The sequence below is a fragment of the Galeopterus variegatus genome, unplaced genomic scaffold, assembly GCF_000696425.1.
Source record: "Galeopterus variegatus unplaced genomic scaffold, G_variegatus-3.0.2 Scaffold4579, whole genome shotgun sequence".
In the NCBI taxonomy this organism is placed as follows: domain Eukaryota; kingdom Metazoa; phylum Chordata; class Mammalia; order Dermoptera; family Cynocephalidae; genus Galeopterus; species Galeopterus variegatus.
In genome coordinates, this window is record NW_007730690.1 from 103,830 (window position 1) to 126,194 (window position 22,365).

Here is a 22,365-nt window from a genome sequence, read left to right on the forward strand (position 1 = left end):
ATAAACAGCTAATGTTAAAGGTGAACTGTAAGCATGTTTGAGTTGCTCTGTTAAGCTATGTCCAGAATGGCTGAACAGAAAGGGTAAGAGGGACATAGAGTCTATGTGAATGCAGGTGCTGAATTTTCAACCACTGCCTGAAAATGAGGGATCATGACAACCAGTGGGCACAATGCAGCTGACAATGCTATTCGGTAAGCAAGTGCATCTGACATTTGCAACAACCAATTGTTTTCTTGTAACTTCAATTGCTAGAAACTTTTTTTTCTCCCTTAAATAAAAGTCATGCATTCATTCAACTGGACAACAAGGGAGATTTGTGGCCTGTCGGTTAGGATAAAAAGGAGCTTGTCTTGCCAAAACAATTTGAAATTTGAAATTAGTCCCCCTCCCCTATTTCATTTTAACATATTCAACTAAAATGAACAATTTCTGCGACCTTTACTAGACTGGAAGTAGCCCAAACCACATGACTTTGGATATTTAAAGTATGATATGAAAACTCTAGAAAACATGAAATACTCTAGAAAGTAGGCAGGATTTCACTTATTACACAGACACTGGATAGGATATTCAGTCTTTCCTTTACTCAACAAACATTTATTAAGCACCTACTATGTGCAAATCAAATCTACAGCATCACTACACCAGACTTCACTCTGCTAAAGCTGACTAAATTTAGTTCAAGGATATTCTTTGAGTTCCTGAATAAAAATAGTTATGACAATAGAGAGAAACTTGTACATTACATTGCAATTTTCCATTAATCATCTTTTTATCCCCATTAAATTGAGAGCTATTAAGCATAGGAACTTAGTTTGGCTTCTATAACAAACATACTATAGATTTGGTGGCTTAAACAACAAGCATTTATTTCTCATAGTTCTGGAGGCTGAGAAGTTCAAGATCAATGCTCCAGCAGAAACCATGTCTGGAGAGGGCCCATTTCTTGGCTTTTAGATAGCCACCTCTTGCCATAGCCAAGAGAGAGATCATCTCTCCAGCATCTTTCTCTTCTTATATAGACACTAATCCCATCATCAGGGCTCTATTGTCATGACCTCATCTGAACCTACTAACTTCCCAAAGGCCTTACCTCCTAACACCACCTCATTAGGGGTTAGGATTTTGACATATGAATTTCTGGGGGGACACAAACATGCAGTCAACAAGAGGGACTATGCTACCTACTATTCTTTGAATCAGTGGTGCCAATATATAATAGTTACTCAATAATTACTGAATTTGGTGCTACAATTGCTTCTCAGTCATCTAGCAACTAAATATACACAATGACATTTTAAAAACTAGTAAATGTGAAAGATCAGATAATTTATATTTGACTTGGGAATGGTCCCATATGACCATTTAGATGCTGTCATATGAATACGGGTGTATCGGGAACTCTGGAATTCATTCTAAACGAACTAATGAAGTTGCAACAATCCGATCAAATAAAAATAGGACCAAATTAAGTGAAAAAGGTGTCCCACTTTTTCTTTGAGGACTCACACTCCCTACATTTTCTTGGGAAATTCTAGGAGAGGACACCCATGAGAAGTGCCAAATTTGTAGTATTTTATATTGTTTCCATGTTGCCAACCCCCCACCCTTCCCAGACTTTATTTGGAGGCCAAAGGTGAGAGCTTTTCTCTCTATTATTTCTAAGAAGATGCAGATAGATACATAGCTGAGGTACAATGCTCAGTCGTGCAGAGCTCTGCTTTAAATATATGTGCTCAGCTCTGCTTTAAATATATGTGCTCTCACCCTCAAACTTAAAGGCAGTTCAGTGCTTTAAAGGAACTTTCTGAAGATGTAAACAGGACAAGTAGTGAAATCTGGGTATATCAAATTTACTGTAATATCACTTGAAGTTAGGTGCAATTTGCACACTATGGGAACCACAGGAAATTCATTTGTGACAAACAAACAGAGAAGTAACAAACAAAGAATGAGAATACAGAATGGCAATTTGCTCCCAGCACCTGGAACACAACACAGCACTTTTGTTTAATTTTTAGTATATCAGGAAAATTATTTATCAAAATTAGTTATCACCATTTACTGTCCAGGTCCAATGTTTTTTTTTTTGTTTGTTTGTTTTTTTAATTTTAGTCACTTGATAAATAATTCAGAGAAGAATAGATAGTAAAAATAACTTCATTAGAAATTTTAATAAGAATTTAAGCATATTACGTATTCTCCTGGTTTTGAAGGTATGAACGCAACAGACGGCTGAAAAATGGTGATTTGTGAACCTGGAAAATACTTGTAAATACTGATTCCATATTTCAAATACATTTCTAATGAGTTCTAGTTTATCATTACTTCTGGTTCCTTCTTTTTGCACTGCATCTTCAAAACACAATACTTGAAAAAATGTGGCAGCTTCTAGCTTTTTGTAAATTGACAAGGCCATCTCTTTTGATGTATAATTGCAAGTTTTTCACTTTTAGATATATAAGCATCAATTAGGGTGATCGATCCAATGCAAATTTTCATTTTTATATCATCTTTTCCTTCCAATCACTTTTGTATTCCATCTGCTTTTGACATTTGCCCACTTATGAACTGCATGAAGTAAATTTTGGTGTATGAACATAATAAAAGATGAAAGAGTACTGTCGTACACCCTCTTAACAAATGGGCTGGTCCAGGTTCTTGCTGTGAAATTGCATGAAGTCCTTCTTGTCGAATGACTAACTGGATGAGAATATCCTATTTCCTTTTTGTCCTTAAAAGCATACTGTTCACTCATTCATTCTTGAGTTTGCAATAATTCATCTAGGGTATCACCATTTGAAGACTCATAATCTGACTTGTTGTTTATGTAATCAATTTCACCATCTTCATCAGAATCTAGAGTGATGCTGTCTGTCTCTTCATATTCATCTATTAACTGAAATGTCTTCCTCTGTCAGTTTTCTTCTCTTTGTTATTATGGGAGAAAATGAAAAATTCTCAATTCTTAACCTGCATTCAATAAAGTAATAATTTTAAAAGACTACAAAACATCTTCATACCTTCTTGAAAGATGATAAGTCTTTTGGGGGTAAGAACTTCTCCATGGTATTGCTACACATTTTTTATAAGAGCTTTTGTCCCAGACTAGCTTTCCAAGGATGTTTGTATAGCAAACAGTCTTGGAAAATAAAAACAGTGTCTCCCTATGGTGCAAAGAGTGGGTAGGATTTCTTGTCATTCCCTTTATAAGAATGGGGGTTTCATAAGCTCAGGGTTTCTCAGCTATAATAAAAATTCACTGTGTGTGCAACACCCCACCTGGGCCCATCTCCTCATTGCCTCTATGGGACATGGAAGAGAAGAGAACCAATGCAAATATGAAGCTCATGCTGGCTGCTATCCCATGAGTAATAAAGTCCTTTATCTTCTGGTCTCTTGCCAGTATCCATGAAAGTGTGGTGGGCTAACTTACTAGCTTGAAAGTAGGGTAAAATCTCAGACCCTTCACAGTTCTTGATATAGTTTGGGTAATACAATAAGAAAANTTTGACTTGGGAATGGTCCCATATGACCATTTAGATGCTGTCATATGAATACGGGTGTATCAGGAACTCTGGAATTCATTCTAAACGAACTAATGAAGTTGCAACAATCAGATCAAATAAAAATAGGACCAAATTAAGTGAAAAAGGTGTCCCACTTTTTCTTTGAGGACTCACACTCCCTACATTTTCTTGGGAAATTCTAGGAGAGGACACCCATGAGAAGTGCCAAATTTGTAGTATTTTATATTGTTTCCATGTTGCCAACCCCCCACCCTTCCCAGACTTTATTTGGAGGCCAAAGGTGAGAGCTTTTCTCTCTATTATTTCTAAGAAGATGCAGATAGATACATAGCTGAGGTACAATGCTCAGTCGTGCAGAGCTCTGCTTTAAATATATGTGCTCAGCTCTGCTTTAAATATATGTGCTCTCACCCTCAAACTTAAAGGCAGTTCAGTGCTTTAAAGGAACTTTCTGAAGATGTAAACAGGACAAGTAGTGAAATCTGGGTATATCAAATTTACTGTAATATCACTTGAAGTTAGGTGCAATTTGCACACTATGGGAACCACAGGAAATTCATTTGTGACAAACAAACAGAGAAGTAACAAACAAAGAATGAGAATACAGAATGGCAATTTGCTCCCAGCACCTGGAACACAACACAGCACTTTTGTTTAATTTTTAGTATATCAGGAAAATTATTTATCAAAATTAGTTATCACCATTTACTGTCCAGGTCCAATGTTTTTTTTTTTGTTTGTTTGTTTTTTTAATTTTAGTCACTTGATAAATAATTCAGAGAAGAATAGATAGTAAAAATAACTTCATTAGAAATTTTAATAAGAATTTAAGCATATTACGTATTCTCCTGGTTTTGAAGGTATGAACGCAACAGACGGCTGAAAAATGGTGATTTGTGAACCTGGAAAATACTTGTAAATACTGATTCCATATTTCAAATACATTTCTAATGAGTTCTAGTTTATCATTACTTCTGGTTCATTCTTTTTGCACTGCATCTTCAAAACACAATACTTGAAAAAATGTGGCAGCTTCTAGCTTTTTGTAAATTGACAAGGCCATCTCTTTTGATGTATAATTGCAAGTTTTTCACTTGAGTTTGCAATAATTCATCTAGGGTATCACCATTTGAAGACTCATAATCTGGCTTGTTGTTTATGCAATCAATTTCACCATCTTCATCAGAATCTACAGTGATGCTGTCTGTCTCTTCATATTCATCTATTAACTGAAATGTCTTCCTCTGTCAGTTTTCTTCTCTTTGTTATTATGGGAGAAAATGAAAAATTCTCAATTCTTAACCTGCATTCAATAAAGTAATAATTTTAAAAGACTACAAAACATCTTCATACCTTCTTGAAAGATGATAAGTCTTTTGGGGGTAAGAACTTCTCCATGGTATTGCTACACATTTTTTATAAGAGCTTTTGTCCCAGACTAGCTTTCCAAGGATGTTTGTATAGCAAACAGTCTTGGAAAATAAAAACAGTGTCTCCCTATGGTGCAAAGAGTGGGTAGGATTTCTTGTCATTCCCTTTATAAGAATGGGGGTTTCATAAGCTCAGGGTTTCTCAGCTATAATAAAAATTCACTGTGTGTGCAACACCCCACCTGGGCCCATCTCCTCATTGCCTCTATGGGACATGGAAGAGAAGAGAACCAATGCAAATATGAAGCTCATGCTGGCTGCTATCCCATGAGTAATAAAGTCCTTTATCTTCTGGTCTCTTGCCAGTATCCATGAAAGTGTGGTGGGCTAACTTACTAGCTTGAAAGTAGGGTAAAATCTCAGACCCTTCACAGTTCTTGATATAGTTTGGGTAATACAATAAGAAAAAGGAAATATTATGTAATAGTGATGACTTAGTTCACTTAACATCCTCCAATGTAATTCTATCATTACATTCACATTATTTAGTCCTTTTTGGCACAGTTAGGAGCTATGCTAACTAAATAACTGATGAATAATGATAAAATAATTTTTAGGATGATGAAACAGGAAAATGTTTCTAGAAAACAAGGTCACCAAGATCCATTATGCATCTGCAAGGCATAATGAGTTTTATTCTATATTTAAAATAAGGAAATTTTCTCTTTGTTCTTTGAAAGATCTTAGTAAAAGAATGAAAATTAAAAATCAATACTTATGAATTGGGTCCATTTGATCCCGATGGTATACTGAGGATTAAACTACCCTTGAAAAGTTCTCAATCTTTTATCAGCACTGTCAGAATCTTCATCCTTTTAGGTCCAAGTTTCTCCTCCCCTGTTTTTTAGTTGCTCATACAGTTTCCAAAGATACTGCTCTTGTATCATTGGAATTGGCCAATTTGTTAAAATTTGTTAAAATCAAAGAACTGGTCATTTGGTGAATTAATGACAGGGTAAACTGGTCCTTGAAGTTAAGTCTGACAAATTTAAATGTTAATAAGAGGCTAAAATGAGGATCCCCAGATTCTTGAAAATTAAGGAAAATAATATTTGAGAAAGAATCTTACAACTGTTGTTTTGGTAAATTAGAAAGAAGAAAAACTGGGGAGAGAAGATATGATGGTATTAGTAGAAAAGACATAAAGTTAAGTCAGTGGAAATGAGTAGGACCAAATCCAATAGACGTAAAGGCAGAATAACACCAGGCTTTAGGGGATGAACCATAAAAGTACATTCTTAAAGGACACACAGAAGATGGCCTAAATCAGTGATTCTCAATAATGGCTGTGCATAACAATCAGCTGTGGAGCTTTAAAAAATTTGGGGTGCTATCTCAAGTTGACCAAATATGGGGTGGAGGTATGTTGAACTAAATTTATTTGGATTATTAAATAAGAATTCTAAATCCAAACTTCTTAGAGCCTAAATTCTGAAACAATTGAATTGAATTTTGGAGGTAAAATTTATATAACATAGACTGCCAAGACATGTAACCAGTTTGGCAAAGCTAAAACTAGAATGCAAATGTCCTCACTGATGAGCCAAATCTATCCATATACTGGTCCATATACTGGTCTTACGGCTGGTGAAGATAATGTACACATAAGGGAGAAATATTTTTAAAATTTAGAAAGGGGATTTCCCATCCATTATCTCATTTGATCTTCTCAGCAAACTCATGAGACAAGCAGGACAAATATTAGTTCCATTTCATAGAAAACAGAAATTAGACTCAGACAGGTTAAGTGAAGTGCCCATGTGAAAGACCCAGAAATTCTCAACCACATCTTCTAACTCACATCAACAAAATCTTATTATTCTCTAAAACAGCTGGAGATCCTCTGGCTTTTGCCTTACCCCTCTCACTCAATTCCTACACTTCTGGAACAAATACTCTTCTTCAAGGAACAGTTAATGTTGAATTAGGAGCTTTGAGGTATTACAGAGCAAAACAAGGTATGAGTTAGAAATGAAGGGGATAAAATAAAAATAGGAGGTTCTCTAAAATGAAGGTGTAAAGGGACTATTTCATAAAATCCAAATGTTTAAAGTCAGGGATTCTATGTTTAATGAGCTACAGCTATATATTTATGTAGCTAATGTCTTCTGGTGACAATGAAACAAATATGTCAAGGATGTACTACACTGGCCTTTCCTGTAGAAGTGAGATGCTACTAGAGAAAAACATTTAAAAAGCTCTAGAAAGTCATGGGGATTCTATGTTTAATGAGCTACAGCTATATATTTATGTAGCTAATGTCTTCTGGTGACAATGAAACAAATATGTCAAGGATGTACTACACTAGCCTTTCCTGTAGAAGTGAGATGCTACTAGAGAAAAACATTTAAAAAGCTCTAGAAAGTCATTTATGGAAGACCAGCTTTGCAAAATAATTAAGAAGAGAGCCTAAAGGGAGTAATGGGGGAAGGGCTATTTTGATGGTTTGACCTTTTACTGTTTGATGTTCAAACACAATGTAATCGGGGCAATGATAGGTTGAAATCATTTGCTAATGTTAAATAATTAACATGAGACCACTTTGGGTATTTATATTAATAGTGTTAATGGTGACAATTTATATTCTCTCTAGTCTTTCATCTGAGATCAAAGTTTATTAAAAGCCCTAAACAAATTGAATAAACACTTGTGTAAATCACATTAAAGCCCTTATGCAGATGCATAAAATAAAAGAGATCAACTGAATTGTTTAATATCACTGAAAAAGTTCAAGATAGAACTGGTAATGCAACCTAGGGACAGGCCACTCCTTTCTTCAACATTCAAAAGGAAGAAAACTAGATCGAAGTTGCTTTATGAAATTCCATTTACCAGTAAGTTTAGGCCATATTCTGACAATTCTAAATATGGTCCAGGAATGTCAGTGCCCTATTTCGAGTTTACTTCTTGCACTGCTCATGGTAGATAAGGGATCTGATTGCTAATTTTCTCCCTCTTCACTTGTATCATTCACTAGATGCTTGTAAAGTGTTTCTTACTCATGTCTTTATTGCTTTCACCAGTCAAAAGTGGAAGATGTAGAATGGAAAAGACACTGTGTCACTAACTAGGACATTTGAGTTCCAGCTCTAGTTTTGTCACATGTAGAAATTCATAAACTCCTCTGGACTCTAGACTTCTCATGTATAGAGAGGTTTTGACTACAATCTCTAAGACTCCTTTCAGTTCTAACATCGTCTAAACTGTGAGATTCATGGCAGCAGGGAGCTAGTCTGCTATGTATTCTAGGGCAGTGTTGGGACATGATAGGGACTCGATAAATATCTGTTACATAATAAAATATAATTCGATCAGGGTAAATTGTTTCACAGCAACCGTTAGTGGGGTAGAAATTCTGTGAAGATCAGATTTTTAATTCCTCCTATACTAGACTAAAACCTGTTAGAGAGAAGAGCTTTTAAATATTATCTAGTTCTGTCCAATCATTTGAAACATTGAAAAGTGAAATGCAGAGAGGTTAAATAACATGCTCAGGATTATGTGCCTGGCTATGATAGAGATGTGACCAGAACCTAGATTTTTTGACTCTTAATCAGATACTATTTTTTTACCATATCACTTTCCATCATTTAAAACTAGGCACATAATAATTTTCAGCTGAAATTTGTATGTAATTTGTAAAACTAGATGTACAAAATGAAAATTCTCCAAATCAGTTTTTCATGTAAAGGCTACATGGAACATGTGCATAACATATACTACTCCCACCTACAATATATTGAGAGTATAATACCAATATTTTGTTTTATAGTTAAGATAGGATCCTGAGAAAAAACCTAATATACATTTACTCTGAGATTTCACTCAGGTGTGCTCTCTTAAAGAGAGTAGAAAGCATTTCTTATATGTATTATATTTTTCAGACAGATACTTCCATTGCATTTTGGAAAATATAAGTACATTCATACTATCCTCACAATATAAAGCACAAGTTTTTTTTATTAAAAGTAAAAACTCCAACAGCTTGTGTCTACTCTAATGTAGATGGCTGAAGTAAGTGTATAATGTTACTTAGTCTGTAATTTCCATAGAGACATATGGGGATACTCTTGTAATCTTGGACACCAAAATCTTGCAGATCAACTAGTGTGTTTATTTCAAATTGGTTACCACTGCTAGTTGAATGAATCCTTTAGAGATGTGCTTAAGACTCTACAGTCTTTTAAGAAAAGAAAAGTCTTACTTCTAAGAGTTTCCCAGTGTTTTGTAATATTTCTTAATATAGGCAAATTTGTGTATATTTTCTCCATATAGCTTTAGATTAGGATGTATCCTATAAGTTATGTTAGCTCTATAAATATACTTTGAAAATAATGGACATTAGAACAAGGGACAATATTTTAGAAGCTGATTAAACACTGACAGATTGCAACTACATACTTACACATTTGCTCTAAGTCAATAGTTTACAAAATTTTGATTAGGTAATTCTTAAAATAATTTTTAAAACTGTATATGCCTCCTTACACACACGCACATATTTTTAAACTGTCTAAATGTTTTCATCATATGTTTGGGTAGTTGCAAAGGATGACATTTCTGCAAAATTGTAAATATTGACATTTTTGAATAGATCGCATATTAGTCATATAAACTTATCCAGTGAACTTTAAATATCTCAGTAATTTGTTGTCACCATTTATCCACTTACAAAATGAATATGATCCTCTTTAAAAGACAGAAAATTTATCTTATTTCTTTTTGCTTTTATCTCCAATCTATTTTCCTTTAGACTTTTATCCTAATATAAAATATATTTATGTTAATAAGTCTTTTTATTAATTATCCTTTCACACTTCATCCTTCCCTGCACCAACAATGTATGAATATACAGAAATATTGATTTCTAAAATTTCCTGTGACCATAATGCTCTAAGTATTATACATTTTTACAGATTGAATTATTGTAATTAATATTAGGCATATTATAAATTTTGAGAAAAATTATTAAATATAAAATGTAAAAAAAAAAAAGCTTCTAACAGCATATATCTTAATGGAATGAATATAGCTTCCTTTTCTCCTGCACTCAATTAGTTCATGTATCCATGGTTAAATGCTAATTTTTGTTTGAGTAAGCCAGGGTTCCATTTCATTTATATTCCTCTTTTGGGTAGTTGCAAAGGATGACATTTCTGCAAAATTGTAAATATTGACATTTTTGAATAGATCGCATATTAGTCATATAAACTTATCCAGTGAACTTTAAATATCTCAGTAATTTGTTGTCACCATTTATCCACTTACAAAATGAATATGATCCTCTTTAAAAGACAGAAAATTTATCTTATTTCTTTTTGCTTTTATCTCCAATCTATTTTCCTTTAGACTTTTATCCTAATATAAAATATATTTATGTTAATAAGTCTTTTTATTAATTATCCTTTCACACTTCATCCTTCCCTGCACCAACAATGTATGAATATACAGAAATATTGATTTCTAAAATTTCCTGTGACCATAATGCTCTAAGTATTATACATTTTTACAGATTGAATTATTGTAATTAATATTAGGCATATTATAAATTTTGAGAAAAATTATTAAATATAAAATGTAAAAAAAAAAAGCTTCTAACAGTATATATCTTAATGGAATGAATATAGCTTCCTTTTCTCCTGCACTCAATTAGTTCATGTATCCATGGTTAAATGCTAATTTTTGTTTGAGTAAGCCAGGGTTCCATTTCATTTATATTCCTCTTTTTTGCTTCTATAAATTTAATCACCGAGAAATCATGTTCATATAAAAAAGTACTTGAGAATGAAAGCAGTTTTGTTATGACAATGTTACTCAATTTTTTGAATATCTTCTTATTTTATGGCAAACATTACATAGTAATCTGTCATCAGAAATTAATTTTAATGATATATCGGCTCAATTAAGTCCTTTTTCAACTTTGTTGAAAGCAAAGATTTGGAAACCACCTTACTTACCAAAGGACTGTAATGGAGTTATTAAAACCATTCACTTTTTGGTTCTGGAAGGTATACCAAAGGCTTTATTTACCAAGACTTAATAAGTGACTATACCTAATTCTTCTTTCAGGTAGAGGATTTTCCTTTAACTCAACATATGCAGAAAGGATTGAGAAAAATAGAAATCTTGTTAACTTTAATATGATTCTATCAGTGTCATATTTCTGACACATTCATTTTATCTTAGCATTAAACATATTTTCATAAAATCCTTAGACCTGCAGATTGGCAAAGCCAGTCCTCATTGTCAACCCAATCAGCCAAATCAGTCTTACTTTCTATCAGGAAAAAAGTCTGACTTCATCTTTCAATTCAATAGAATTTGTTAAAATGTGTCCCTGTGACAGCCGTCTCACTTTTGAATTACAATTCTCAGACAGATAAATAGATAAGGCATGGAGCATGGCCAGAGTTTGTCACCTGGATGAAGTAAGATATTACTGCTTTCAATTATTTCTTGCTAACACTTTCTTAGTTTTGATTTCTGGAGCCCATACATGCTTTGATTATAGTAGGGTGGTAGAAGAAGTTTCAAAACTTTCTTAGTTTTGATTTCTGGAGCCCATACATGCTTTGATTATAGTAGGGTGGTAGAAGACCTCACCTAGGTCATTAAATAAAATTGACTACTCTCCCCCACTCCAATCAACAACATACTTGTATGTCTAATTCAGAACACCTCAATCCCAATACCCTGTATATCTTTGTACTTAACAAAAATATATGTACAACCAGGCAGGACAAGAAGTCTTTTTTTTTTTTTTGGCTTTTTGTGAGATTGGCCATACCGCGCTCAGCCAGTGAGTGCACCGGCCATCCCTATATAGGATCCGAACCCGCGGCAGGAGCGCTGCTGCACTCCCAGCGTCGCACTCTCCCGAGTGCGCCACGGGCTCAGCCCAGGACAAGAAGTCTTACCTCAGTGCTTTGATTAAAGGAGGTCAGCAGGCACCAAAATCTTAAATTACCCCTTTGTTTGGCACCCTGAAGTGCCTAAGGAAATTTGCCATCATGGAACTGTGGATGGGTAAGAAGTAGGCCTTTTTCTCATAAAGTGGGAGGAGGTCAATTATGAAAGGTAAGATAGCTTCTTCAAGTTGAGCTGTTTTTGGTGAAAGTGCATGTAGAAGCTGAGGATATAAATACCAATTCTCTTAGAACTATTTGTGCCTGAATACCCCTTGGAAGATCTTTGAATACTCTCAGGGGTATGACACCCCCATCAAAAGATCATGCTAACTCACCAGCTATCTTTGAACATTACTCTCGGGAACAGCATTAATCATTTTTTCAGTAAAAGTAAGAAAAAAAATTCTACTAACAAGTTCATTGATCCCTTTAAGTTGTTTTTGGTGAACTATATCATAGAGTAAATAAGAGTATACAAAATGTATACAAAAGAGTAAATAAAACATACACATACAGTTTAAAGAAAATGACAATTCATTGTGGTTTTAATGAATATTTTCCTGGTTACTAATGAGGATGAGTATTACTGACAAGGATGAGTATCTTCTCACATGTTCTTCTTCATTTGAAATGTTTACCCATATCTTTTACTCTTTTTTTTTTTTCTTTAGAAATTCTGGGTTAACATTTTTTAATTTTTTTTTTTTTTTTTTCTTTAGAAATCTGGGTTAACATTTTCTAATTTCTTTGTAGGCAATAAGATTTGGATACAAATTGGTAGTCAACTATACCTGCTACAAATATGTTCTAAGTATGGCTTTTCTTTTCTCTCTTTAGGTTGTATTTTTTTTTTTTTGTCTTTTGTCTTTTTCCGTGTCCGGCAACGGATCGCAACCCTCAGTGTTGCCCCCGTACCGGACCAGGGACCGGCAATGGGATCGCAACCCTCGGTGTTGCTCCCGCGCCTCGCTCAGCCAGTGAGCGGGAACCGGTCTGTATGTGGGATCCGAACCCTCGGGCGGGAGTGCCGCCGTGCTTCCCAAGCGGCACACTATCCAGTGCGCCACCGGGCCGGCCTTTTTAGGTTGTATTTTGATTTGATTTACAGAACTGTAGCATCTATACTTGCTCTTTTCCCTAGATCTCCCATTTACTAAGTTCACTAATTCAGTTCTCTAAGGGCACCCACTTTGACTCTGCCTTTGTGGCACCAAACTAGCTGTACCCATAACTTTCTGAGCTTAGTTCTAAGGCTGGATCACCTCCAACATGCACTTTCCCTACTCCTACTTTCAGCCTCTCACCACTCCTCTCTATTTTGCACACTGCTATCACATTTGTATTCTTATGCACCATATTTACCACACCATAACCCTTGACTAAAAAGCGTCAGTGGCTTCCTTTAACTAAATACCTGTGCTACCACCTTCCACCTTCCAATATATATCGAAAAAAAAAAAAAGGAAAAATAATCACAGCATTCTTTCCAAAAGAGTAGCCAGAATCCTTCCCAACAGAATGTTTCAGTGACCAGTACTAATCAGTAGGAACCGGCACTCAGGAAGAACCCATAAATATCCTTCATATAAAAAGTGAAGTCTAAACTCATTGCTTTGTATTTCAAAACTCCAAAATGCCTCCTATTACTCTCCCAAACTGTTATATATATTATCTCCTATAAATCTATAGGGGAAAAAAGGTGAAAGGCTTTGAAATGGAGCAAAAACTTACTAGGTGTCTTCAAAGGAAAACTAGGTTTTGCCTAGCACACCCTTCTGGTTTTCTCCCTCTATGGGATCTCTGAACCTGCCGTTGTCTTTGAGTTATTTATAACTCTGTTAGTTGTAGATAACTGATAGCAATGCAAATAATTCTTGTTCATAAACAGTAAATTTTGTCTGGTGAGGTTCAGTTGATTTCCCTTCTCCGTCATGAAGAAACCAATTTTGCCTCTACTTTAAATTAATTTCAGTATTCATTAGTGCCTATATATGTGTGGTTCTTTGAATGTTCCTTTAAGTTGTTTGTGATATCTTGCTCATTCTCTCATTAATCAATGAGTGAAATAGACACATGTCATAACTTCATTTTATATTTGGATGAGAATCATGAACTTGCCTTTTTCTTTAAATATCCTTTTAACAAACCTTTTCTTCATTACTGCCTTCAAACTTTGATTTACATCTCCAATGAGGACTGGCTTCTCAGGCTGTTTCTACCTGACACTACTGATTCTTCAAATTTCAGAGATAAATCTAAACTTCTCACCATGTCTTCAGACTACAAAACTGATTTTCATGATAAATCTAACCATGATGATGTCTTAATTTATTCTACAATGATCTTTTCTTCATAATAGCTCCTGCAAAATGCATTGTCTGTTTGATTTCCATGCTGTATGTAGTTCATTTTAATCTTAACCATTAATTTATTTATATGTAAGTGATTTCTCTCCTCAATTAGAGTGCAAGTTCTTTGAGGGCACTGATCTCAACTATTTCCTGTTTTTCCTCCTCAGTGTCAGCACAGTTCCTTACATACTGCCCAATAAATATCCATGGCTGAGTCCAATCCATCACCCATGAGCTGGAAGTCTCAATCAGATTTTCTTTCCAGGTGATCACTTAGCGTTATCTGGGTAATCAACCTGCTATATTTTGGCTGAAGGTGGTTCCATCTCAGGAAAATTCACACTAAAGTTTAGTAAAGATGATCAGAGCTTCTGTGAAACACCAAATAGAATACAGTATTGATCAGAAGGACTAGGAAATAAAGAATAAACTGATGTGCTTCTGGGGAATTTTTTCCCTCAGTTACTGGACTGTTTATACCTGTATTCCTAAGTACGGTCTTATGTGAGGGTAATATAAGTTCAGTTTGATATTCATTCTTTAATTCTACAAATGTTCATTGATTATCCACTATATATCAGAAATTTTTGAGACTCCGGGGACGCATTTGCAAATGAAATGTAATTTCTAATCCAAGAAGCCTACCTGCTAGTGTGAAGGAGAGGAAAAAGTTGAGGAAGAAGAGGAAAAATGGACACAGGATTGTGGCCTAAGCATATAGATAACGGGTGGCAAGCCAAATCAAGTTTCTCATTATAATGAAAAGACCATCTTATTTTCAGGTATTATAATTACTAAACCTTCAAAGTCAATCTATCGTAAATACTCCTGATAGAATGATGAAATTTCAGACTTTTGCAGATTTCTATCACCATGATATGAGTGCACCCTACATGAAACATCTTATGTACCCTTAATACCAACTCAACCAAATGTGGACCATCATACTTTCCTATGGTTTAAGTGCTGAGACTTAAGAGAATAATAAATGATCTTGAGATTGCTTCCAGCATATTTAATTTTATGAACTATGAAATACTTTACCAGTTGAATAATCTACCAAGTATATTAAATTTTGCTCCTTATAATGCCCCATGAAGTCAAAGGACTTCATAATATTTGAGCATTAACATTATTACTGAGCATTTTAATTTTTATGGTTTTATGTATAATTATTTCAAATTAAAACTATCTCGAGAAAACTGCTACTATAAAAAAACTAGTCCATTTAAGCAATTTTATTTTTTTCATGATGACTTTTTATTTCTACCTTTATTCCTAAGGGAAAGGCTTAGAACAAGGCATTTAAGATTATACTCAATAGTACTTTCTTAGTAAAGAGATTGGATAAATAAAAAAGACTAACAAATATTTATAAAAGTTATAGGTTTTTTTGTTGTTCTTGATATAACTGTCAGATTCGCATAGCATATCAGTAGAATTCAAATGATTAAATAACAAATAACAAGCAATCACATAATGATAATGATAACCTAACATTTGTTTGGTCCTAAATATTTTCACATGTATTTTTCTCTCTTAATTCTCACAACAACCTGATAAACTAGTTTTCATTATAACCATTTTTACAGATGAAAGAATCAATAAAGAAATGATTGCTAAGTGTGTATAAATGGTATTTTGTACACTGGATCTAGATCCTTAGACTAAAAAATTCAGTTTTTGTTCATAGTTTTAAAAAAGACACTTAATTCACAAGCCAAATCCTGCTGGCAAGACACTTCCTAAGGGTAAGTAAAACATATGTGGAAGAACACTAAACATTTTATTCACCTACAATGTCATCATACTGAAACTGAGAAGGTCAGTGTACTTTCTAAATGGCCCAGTTCAGTCTAGGGAAGAAGTTATTTACCCACTAGGGTCTGGACATATCAATCAAAATCACTTGCTTATACATTACTAAAATGTGCCTTATTAGCCTCTTTCCACCTCTCACACTCACAAAATAAATATTTTATTCTTTATGAGCCTTATTGTTTGAAGGATTTTGTTTCCTTATCATTAAAAACATAAAAAGAGGAAAAAAAAAAAATCACTGCCAGTCCCAAGACATTCTTACTACTCTTACTGTGTATTTTCTTAAGGTTTTTTCCACTGCAAAAATATGCATATTCAAGATTTACATCGCACTGTCTATACATCTTTATATGTCACTTTTTTTCCACATAACAGCATCGCAATATTTATATTTTTGAAAATATGACTTTTTATGGCTGCATAATATTTCACCATAAGGTGGTACAATAATTTATTTACTGTTCTTCCAGTTCATATGGTTTTTATTATAACGATGTTTATAAAAGTAATATAACCATATTTTATAAACTTGAGAAATAGAAAGGAATGAAATTACAACTCAATTCTTGTCTAACAAGCTACTAGTTCATACTCATGAACTAGCGAAACTCATTTTTGCTCACTTTTTTTTATATGCCTATATGTTATCATTAAAGTACACACAATTTTATATCTTGAATTTGTTTCCATTTAACTGTATATAATAAGTTTTTTCCATAACCATTGTGGCATGTTGGATGGAAATTCCACACTTTACCTAACCATTACTTTATTGCCAAACAGTGAAATTGGCTTCTTTTTTAATTTAAAAATAAATTTCTAAGAAATATGATAAGCATGTAATCTTTACATCTATGCACTTAAAAAAATTATTTCCTAATACTAGATTCCTACAAGTAAGATTATTCAGAAAAAAACAGATGAGATTTTATCATTCTTTTCTTGATATTGGTGAAAACAATGTTAAAAAAATATGAATGTCGAAAACCTGAAATCCAAAGTATAATAGCATCCTGATCTCAGTTTCTTTCAACCGGTCCTTTTAGTGATTGTGAAATTCTGAAACAAATACATGAGGTATTAATTATATTTAAACTAATTATGTTTTCCATAAATTAATATATCTTGGCATCATCAGTCCTGAGAGAGCAGTGACCACTTAAATATGCTCACATTTTTATTTTTAATTTCTTCTTTCATTTTAAAAGTCTGTATCCACATACCTTTTAGATATGGTTAATTCATTTTCCCCTTTGAATCTTAGATGTAGGTTTAGAAATGCTTTCTGGAACTGCTTCCTTTGGTATGCTCTGAAATCCACATCAGGAGACAGCAGTAATGCAAGAAGAAAGAAAATGCCCCAACTTACCGTTTCTAATGCAATTACACGGTCCTGCAAATAAAGCATAATATACAATTATAAAACCAAAGCTATTAAAAATCAAGTTTACTTTATTTTTAGGTTTTCTATTTACCTTCTACTAGTAATAATTTATTTTTAAAATGTAAAAAGTAAGAACTCCTACTCAGAAAGATCTCTACAATAAAAAAGTAGACACAAAGGAATCACTACACCTTTTCCCATCTCATCTAATGTTAGTACTACAGGCATTAATTTAACAGTAAATACCATCAATTTAGGCACTGTCACTGAAATAAATAGGTCTTACTACTTTTGCATTGGTAAAATTATTTACATATATAAGGATATATAATATAAAAGATTTAAATACATGAATCACACAACCAGACAACAGTAGTGAAATAAAAAAGGTATGCAGTGAAGAATGTGATTTCACAGGAAGGTAAAATTCAGACATCAGAATAACTTCATCAATGAAAATTAGTAAGCAAATTGTTATTGAAAACAAGGTAGGAAAATATATGAGATAGATATGCCACATGCAGCCAATCCTGAACCCAGACAGGCCTTCATTCTCCATAGCATATTAGAAGGTTTACAGAAATACTGGTTTAAGAAGGGGTCATTGACAACACTGCTTAAGAAGCTAAATGATTTAAGAAAATGGTTGCACTCTCAACTCACTTGTATTATCAGCTCTTTCCAGAGCTGACAGCTAAAATAGGAAGTCTTTACTAAATAAAAAACACTGAATTTAAGAAAAAGCAGTCTGAAGATTTAAGAAAATGGAAAGTCATCTTTTTTAGGAGGGTCAAGTCATTTGTCTTTCTTTTCTCTTATTTTAAGAATTGGAGGAAATCTTGTGGAATCTGAATTTTTTTGTTTAATCAAATCAACTAATTATTTATCCTAAGAAGTAAAGAGGGGAAAATGGTGCAGAGAATGACTCAGCTCAGGTCTGTTGTGGCCCAGCAGGGACCCAGAAATAACAAACTGGCTCTCACCTGCATTCTCTCAGAGGAGTCACCTCAACAGAGGGCTCACCTCTGACGACTTCTGCAACTGACCTCCAACCCTGCAACTGGGAAACTGAGTTGAACATTCCTATCCTGAAAACATTTGGCTATGTGGGCATGAGTTAAATGAATACATTATGCAAAATCAGCCCAAAGCAGACTGTTTTTAGCAATATAATCTGTTCAATTGCATTTTGTTGGCATACTTGAGAGGACCTCACCCTCACCCTTGTAATTTTCACAAAAATAACTGCTATTTTGTTGGTGACTTGTATATTGTCACATTTGAACACCTCAAAATAAATGCATATGATGCCTCAAGGGGGCTTTGATATGTTGTTACCAGGCATCTTATTCACAGGGCATCTGGGACGAAACCATTCAGCAATGCTTTATCATCCTTTGCAGATTCAACAGAACCTCATTAGATGCCTTATATAGACAGAAACAGCCTTCGGGCAGTATCACATTTCAATGAACCATCTTGGAAGACTCAAAATATTTACAGCCCCTATTTTGGCTTAAGTCTTCTTCATGCTGGGGACTTGTGGGCTGGTATTATTCAGGATTAACATATTTTAAAAGCACACATAGAGTCGGCTTGAAATAGTTGATTTTGTTTGATGACAAAGCAGTAGAAATGAAATAAATTCAGTCTGAATTAATTTATATCTCAGTGTTTGGCACAGATAAGCTGATATAATTTGTGCATTAGTGTCTTTGTTTTACTTAAATATTTGTTATGCTATTTAAAAAGAAATATGTGCCTAGTCTATAAGACTATGGGCTCAAATGGTCAAAGCACTCCAGTTTGTAAAAACAGAACAGTCAATAAATAATATATTTGGCTACAATTTACTTACGTTTGTTTGTCTATAACCTAATTCACTCCAAAATAGTAGAGACAGCTTTCAATGAAAAATGCATATTTTAAAAAAAAATGAGGGAATTAGAGAAATAGGAAATTCAGTTTATTAACATAAATTTCAGTAATGGGATTTGCCAGTCAACAATAGCTAAGATAACAGCCACTGATGCCAATTAGCAAGCTTTGTCTAAATTGTAGTTTTTAAACAAGAAGAAACCATTCCTAGTCTCTATGAACTTATTGCTTGATTTTAAAATTTAATAAATGTATTTTGAAAAATTTAAAGGGTGTAGGGGACATGTTTTTTGGCAGACAAGATTAGTTATTATATATCTGTATGTAAAAGAATTAGGCTACCATGTATCCTTGTTCTCCAACAAATGATTTGCATACTTCCTCTCATGTTCTTGCTATTAAAATAGAGGCAACTTAAGCTAATATTGTGGCTTTGATACAGCTCATGAAAAAACAATGCCAGTATATGTCCTAGAATGAATGTAAAATGACACCAAAATAAACTCTATCCTCCTCAACCTCGCATACCCTACCTTGAACTGCAGTTGTAGTTTTCTTCTTTTAATCTCCAATTTTCATTTCAACAGATTTTATTTTCAAGCTCAACCTGCAGGTTCAACACTCCCCCACACCATCCCCCACTGCCACCCTCCCAGTCCTAAGACTGGGTCCTGAAAAGAAAAGTGTTAAGATATCAAAAGGGGGGTTAGGAGGTGGGAAGACAATCTCCAGAAGTGAACTAAAGACATTCTCACTACATCATGCTATTTCAGGTGGTTTTACAAAATCAGTGGCTCTCATTTTTGTAGTCACGGACTTTGAGAATCTGATGAAACTTGATCTTCTCTCCATGAAAATGTACATCATATACAAAACAAACACAAATGTAATTTTGTATATACTTTCAGAGGAAAATGCAGACTCTCTGATGCCCACCCATAAGCCTCAAACAAAAACACCTAAAATAAGATGTAAGAATGTTATACAAAGAAATTATTTTATTATCCCAAATCTATTTATTTCTCCTTTATGTTTCTAGATAAATAACAACAGTAAGAAGGAAAGAAATAATTATGACTGTGAGAGCCCAGGACAGAAGTGAAATACTAGTCTAAGAGGAAGGGGAGGGTTCAACAAAAATAGAAATATTTTGAAGAAAGAGTTTTCTGAGGAAAAACCTGCTCTTTTGCTATTGGTTTTTTTTTTGGGGGGGGGGCGGGGATTTGATAGTCCCTTTCCTACAATTCTTCAGTTCTAAGAAACACCAAAAATGGTAACAAATAATTACTTTAATGTCTGCTGTTGATGATTGCACGTGTTCACTGCATAGTCATTGAGTTACAATGAAGAGTGCTCACAGCTGTTCTTATCAATAAACAACACTACATCTACTTTCTAAATGAAAATAATGCTCTTAGACATCATGTTTTAATTTATTCTGGCTTGACAGATCGAGTGGGGAAAGTTATTTTGGGGGGAAGCATATGTATTATAAAAAAAGATGTATTTTAACTGTAGTTTTGTCTTGTTTTTTTGGTGGCTGGCCCAGGGATCTGAACCCTTGACCTTGGTGTTATAAACCCTTGACCTTGGTGTTATAACACTGTGCTCTAACCCACTGAGCTAACCAGCAAGACGCTATTTTACGTTTTTGTGATGAGGTTAGTAACTTGCCTTAGACAATATATATTCATTTGCTACTTAGTCACAATGGGGTGTACATGAAAATCTACAAATGAACCAAAGCAAATTCATTAGCATCACTGGAAATGAGCACATATTCGTAGGATAAGTTAGGAAATGAGCACTAAACGGATCATTGGTATCTGAATACATGATCGTTGACAGTTTATTTGATTCCGTTGAGCCAATCAATTAGTCTCATTGATTCATCCATCACATCTAACAGATGAATTAGAAGCTTATAGATCTAAATAATCAGAATTCTTCTGCCTCTGGTAAGTACAGTCGAACAGGTCTAGTAACTTTATGTTATCACAGTAATGCAGAATTTTCCAAGAATGCTTTAAATATGTCATTAGCATAGGAAAAAGCACAACACTGGCATAAAAATATAACAAGGGTCTCTATTTTTTCCAAGTCAAAGAAGCTTTAAGAGTATAAAATAATTCTGGAAACTTCTCTAGGACTGAAGAGCCATAATAAACATATAATTTTCAAAAAGAAAAACTCGCAATGAGGACTCCTTCCCAACACTGTTCTAAAAGCACAAAGCTTCTTTTCTGGAAGAAAAATCCACTTAGTTTCATCCTGTGGTACCACTGCATGGTATTCTTCCTGTCAATGTCAACTCTGTTTAATCAGCACTCACAGTTTACCTGCTACTTCCTATATAAAGGATACAGAATGAAACGCAAATATGTACATTTTTTCTTCTGGCATTTCCCCATGACAATCCGTTACATTTAACAATTTGCATGTCATATTTTAATAATTAAAAGAACTAGAAATAATTTCAAATAGATTCTTTTCCAAACTTCAAGATAGTAAAAAGAATGAAAAGGCTTTGGTTAACCATCACAAAAAAAAATCAGCATTTCATATAGTGATCTAAAATAAATTAGAACAAAATAAAAACATAAAATTCACATCAAAAAAAGCTTTAAAATATAGCACAAGTTGGCTTTGAAAATACCAAATGCAGTAATGATCTATACATAAAATTGCATGTTACCTATTCAAAGTCAGACAACAATACACTTAACAAAAACTCTAGGATGGCATTAAAGCAGTTGGCATTGCTTTCTCAATCATCCCAATGTTCGATTTAGCTATTATTAGATACCTGTAGTCAATTTTTGTTAAATCATTAAGCTAACTGCTTACATGTCTTTTTCAAATAACCCACTTTAATGCCCAAAATAACAAAACAGAAATATTAGAAAAACAAAAAACAAACAAGAAAAAACACAGCAAGATGTCAAGATTTTGTCTAAAAAAAGTCAATAAGAAAACCCCAACAAACTGACAGTTTAAAAGGATATTCATGTCCTAGAGTACCCAGTAATTGTTCCTCCTTTTCACTTTGGGTGTGGCAAA

The 22,365-nt window shown here is 33.8% G+C and overlaps 1 protein-coding gene across 1 annotated transcript in view; it reads right to left on the bottom strand.

Annotated features, from left to right (window-relative positions):
• Window positions 1-22,365, bottom strand: part of LOC103603385 (centrosomal protein of 128 kDa-like) — a gene marked incomplete at its 5' end in the record, with an annotated part of 78,187 nt that overhangs the window by 38,529 nt on the left and 17,293 nt on the right. Inside the window, one exon of the mRNA XM_008587890.1 lies at window positions 17,413-17,436. Coding sequence (XP_008586112.1) covers window positions 17,413-17,436 — 24 coding nt within the window. The remainder of the gene's footprint in view (window positions 1-17,412; window positions 17,437-22,365) is intronic.